General features: G+C 53.6%; 1 protein-coding gene across 1 annotated transcript; it reads left to right on the forward strand.

The window, feature by feature from the left end:
• The first annotated feature begins 224 nt into the window (after nucleotides 1-224).
• LOC136551559 (UDP-glycosyltransferase 88A1-like) lies at nucleotides 225-2,121 on the forward strand. The gene has a single exon (XM_066543097.1). It carries the CDS (start codon nucleotides 359-361, stop codon nucleotides 1,874-1,876), a length of 1,518 nt encoding a protein of 505 aa, XP_066399194.1. The 5' UTR covers nucleotides 225-358; the 3' UTR covers nucleotides 1,877-2,121.
• Nucleotides 2,122-3,914: the final 1,793 nt, after the last annotated feature.

Here is a 3,914-nt window from a genome sequence, read left to right on the forward strand (position 1 = left end):
ACTACTATAGAAATATCCACATTGGATATGTGATGGCAGCCTTGTCACGGCAATACATATGGCGCAACCGTGTGATTTGGTCACGCCACGTGGACTTGCACGACCAAACAGGTTAGATATATAAAATTAACAATTGGCTATATTTTTAAAATATTAATTAAAAATAAGTTAAGATAATAATAAAAAAGCATCCTCCCGCAAGGAGAGCATTCCAACAAGCATCTTCTCCCGCGAGGCAGCACACTGCTATGAGTATAACTGGCTAGCAGTCCCCTTCCGTGCCTCCAAAGCTGTTTCCTCTGATCCAGAGATTAGTCCATCGTCACCAGCATCAAGTCTCCTTGTCAGTACGTTCCACATGGACAAGGAATTCATGCCCACGACCACGAAGCAGCAGACCGTCGTCCTCTACCCATTCCCGGGCGTCGGCCACGTCGTCCCCATGGTCCAGCTCGCTAAGGTGTTCATCAAGTACGGCTACGATGTCACCGTCGTGCTCGTGGAGCCGCCTTCTGGGTTGCCCGACTTCGGCGCCAGCGTCATCGAGCGCATCGCTGCCTCCAACCCGGTCATCTCCTTCCACGTCCTCCCGCCGATCTCGGAGCCGGACACTGATCAACTCGCCGGCTCTGGGAAGAAGAAGAACCCTCTACTCCTGTTGCTCCAGATGATGCGCAGGTACAACGACGCGCTCGAGACCTTCCTGCGCTCCACCGTGCCGCGGGAGCGCCTGCACGCCGTGGTGACTAGCATGTTCACCGCCCACGCCGTGGACGTGGCCGCCAAGCTAAGCGTCCCAGTCTACACGTTCTTCGCGTCGTCGGCCTCGATGCTGGCCGTCGTGACGCAGCTCCCGGCGCTGCTCGCCGGAAGGACGACGGCGCTGAAGGAGCTCCGCGACACGCCCGTGGAGTTCCTTGGCGTGCCGCCGCTCCCCGCGTCTCATCTCATGCCCGAAGTGCTGGAGCACCCGGACGACGAGCTGTGCAGGACCATCGTGGACGTGTGGAAGCGCGACACGGAGACCGACGGCGTCCTGGTCAACACGCTGGAGTCGTTGGAGAGGCCTGCCGTGGAGGCACTCATGGATCCACGGTGTGTCCCCGGCCGGGTCCGGCCACCGATCTACTGCATCGGGCCAATGGTCAGCGAGGGCGCCAGCAGCAGCAGCAGCTTGACAACGACAGCGGAGGAGAGGCACGAGTGCCTGGCATGGCTCGACGCGCAGCCCGAGCGCAGCGTCGTGTTCCTCTGTTTCGGGAGCAGGGGCGTGCTCTCGGCGGAGCAGCTCAGGGAGATCGCCGTCGGTCTGGACAAGTCCAGGCAACGGTTCCTATGGGTCTTGCCGGCTGTTATTGCTGGCACCGGCACCGGCACTGAGGACGTGCTGAAGAATAATCTGGATGCACTGCTTCCACGGGGTTTCTTGGAGCAGACCGAGGGCCGAGGCCTCGTCGTCAAGTCATGGGCGCCACAGGTGGATGTGCTCCGGCACCCAGCGACCGGTGCGTTCGTGACGCACTGCGGGTGGAACTCGACTCTGGAGGCCATCACGGCAGGGGTGCCAGTGCTGTGCTGGCCACTCTACGCGGAACAGATGCTGAATAAGGTGCTGATGACGGTGGGCATGGGCATTGGAGTAGAGATGGAGGGGTACGCCACAGGCTTCGTCAAGGCCCGAGAGGTGGAGGCAAAGGTGAGGCTGGTGATGGCCGAGCAGGACGGGGCGGAGCTACGAACACGAGTGGCAGCATACAAGAAACAAGCGGATGGGGCAATGGAGGACGACGGTGGTTCATCGCGGGCGTCGTTCCTTCGGTTCCTATCGGATCTGCACAAACTTCATAACCAACGTGTGGTGCCGCCTAAGTGTTGATTTTAATTTGTTGCATCGTAATCCTTCTCTATCGCCTTTGATTTTATATGTGCTTATATGATGACACCGTTCTTTCATGAACTAGCCCATCAGTCATCATTATTGCTAGGCCATTTATGAAATGGCACCATGTATCTTAATTACAGGAATGTTGCATTCAAATAACATTTGTATCTTCTATGAAAGTATGCATTTGATCAATTATAAAAAAAAAGTTTAATTCCTCCAAAAGACAGATATACCTACCGTTAGTTTCGGCGGAGGAAGTAGACAGCAAATCAAACGGTAGTTATGAAGTCGCACTCATCACATCAACGTCCAAGTCCATTTAACCTTGTCGTATGTGTTGCGTAGCCGGCAATCCATGACGTGATGGCGCCCGGGATGACAAGGACCCGCCGGCTAACGCTGGCTCCGGCGCCGTGGGCGGCTGGAAAGCCATGGCGCTGGCCATTGCCGGCTCGAAGGTTGTCGCCACAGGTTACTCTGGCGGATGCGATGGCCAGTGCGACAGTATTGTCGAAGCGCTGTTCGCAGGACTCGCCTTCGCCTTCTTCGTTCACGGCGGCAGGTGACGCTTGGAATCTCGACGTCACCGGCCGCAAGTCTCTCGACGTCACCGGCGGCGGCGAGATGCGGGCAAGTTTCAAATTTTGAATTCTCCCGTGAATCAAGCGGTGCATCCAAAGTTCCAAATAACCCACTGACTGATGGTGCTGGGCGCGGTCGTGCAACCCAGCACGGATCGTTCGATGTTCCTGCTCGGGGGCGTGTGATCCAGCATGGCCCGCCTGCTGGTCGTCTCCACCAGCAGGGTGCGGTGCGGCGACCGTTTTGCTGGCGCTGCTCGCGGCCGTGGAGTTGGGCCCCTTGGTCCGCGAACATGCCGATGACGAAGCTGCATCAGCTGACCTGCTGGGCGGGTTCCAGCCTTCCAGGGAGCCAACCAAGGCTTCGATCCCGGCTACGGCGTCCACGTGGTGGCCGGAGATTTAAAACCTTACTTCAAAAATCATAATTCCACATGCACCACTATCGCGCAAGAAAGACTCCAAGAATGCTCTTGTGTCGGTTGTTGGATATATGATTTCGAAGGATCAACTAGTTCTCCAGCTTTAGAGAATCGTGCCGGTAAAATGGAGGTGGGATCCTGTAGTCCATAATGACAAGTCAGTTCCCTTCAAAGGTCCGAATTACAGCGATCTATGAATTATGGTGGGGCAGATGTGATGCAAAATGGGGTCGCAACGGGTGTGTACAGTTGAAGTTCCAAGAGTGGCATGTCAAAGAAGAAGGTTTCCTCTCCCTAAAGTCTGGCTTCGGGTTACTGGTATTAGGAAGCCACTGCGAGAATATCTCAATTTGTGGGTGGTCGGAATCAATGTTCGGTTCAACACAAATGGTGGATATGGTTAGGACTAGGAAAAATGATTTTGGGCATATTTTGGTGGCTGTTTTGGATCAGGAGTTGGTTCCATTGAAGATGGACGTTGTCATTAGAGACCACTATTTTGAGATTGAGATAGAGATGGAGAAAGTAGGTTTCGACGTTAGAGATGGCGGGGAGCAGAAGGAGGATGAGAATGCGACGGAATAAAAAGAATGATAGGGTAGCGAAGCCAGATGATGGTACGGAAGAAGATAACAATGCTCTTGATGATCTTGGAGCTAATTCCTTGGGAAACAATTTAGCTCTAGAAACAATTTAGTACTTCCTATTTTAAATTCCGATAAAAAGTTGTTGGTGTCCAGAAACCACAGGCTCATGAGTCATGTCTCCTTAGCTGTACAGCAACACTAGGCAACTGTTTGTTGGGTGGTTCAACTGCAAGCACCTTATGTAACGTGCCATCACACTACTATAGAATATAGAATTGGACATTACTGTCGGCCTCATTACTGTCGGATTTTAAGAAATTGACAGTGGTAGCCCATCACTGTAGTTTTTGGCTAAAACCGACAGTGATAGGACCAACCGATACTGATATTCGGGTCTTCACTATCGGTTCATATGACTATCGGTTTTAGCCAAGAACCG

This window comes from Miscanthus floridulus, chromosome 4 (genome assembly GCF_019320115.1).
Source record: "Miscanthus floridulus cultivar M001 chromosome 4, ASM1932011v1, whole genome shotgun sequence".
In the NCBI taxonomy this organism is placed as follows: Eukaryota; Viridiplantae; Streptophyta; class Magnoliopsida; order Poales; family Poaceae; genus Miscanthus; species Miscanthus floridulus.

What these genes read in the sequence shown, in the direction of transcription:
- LOC136551559 (XM_066543097.1), top strand. Translation starts at nt 359, where the DNA reads ATGGACAAGGAATTCATGCCCACGACCACGAAGCAGCAGACCGTCGTC.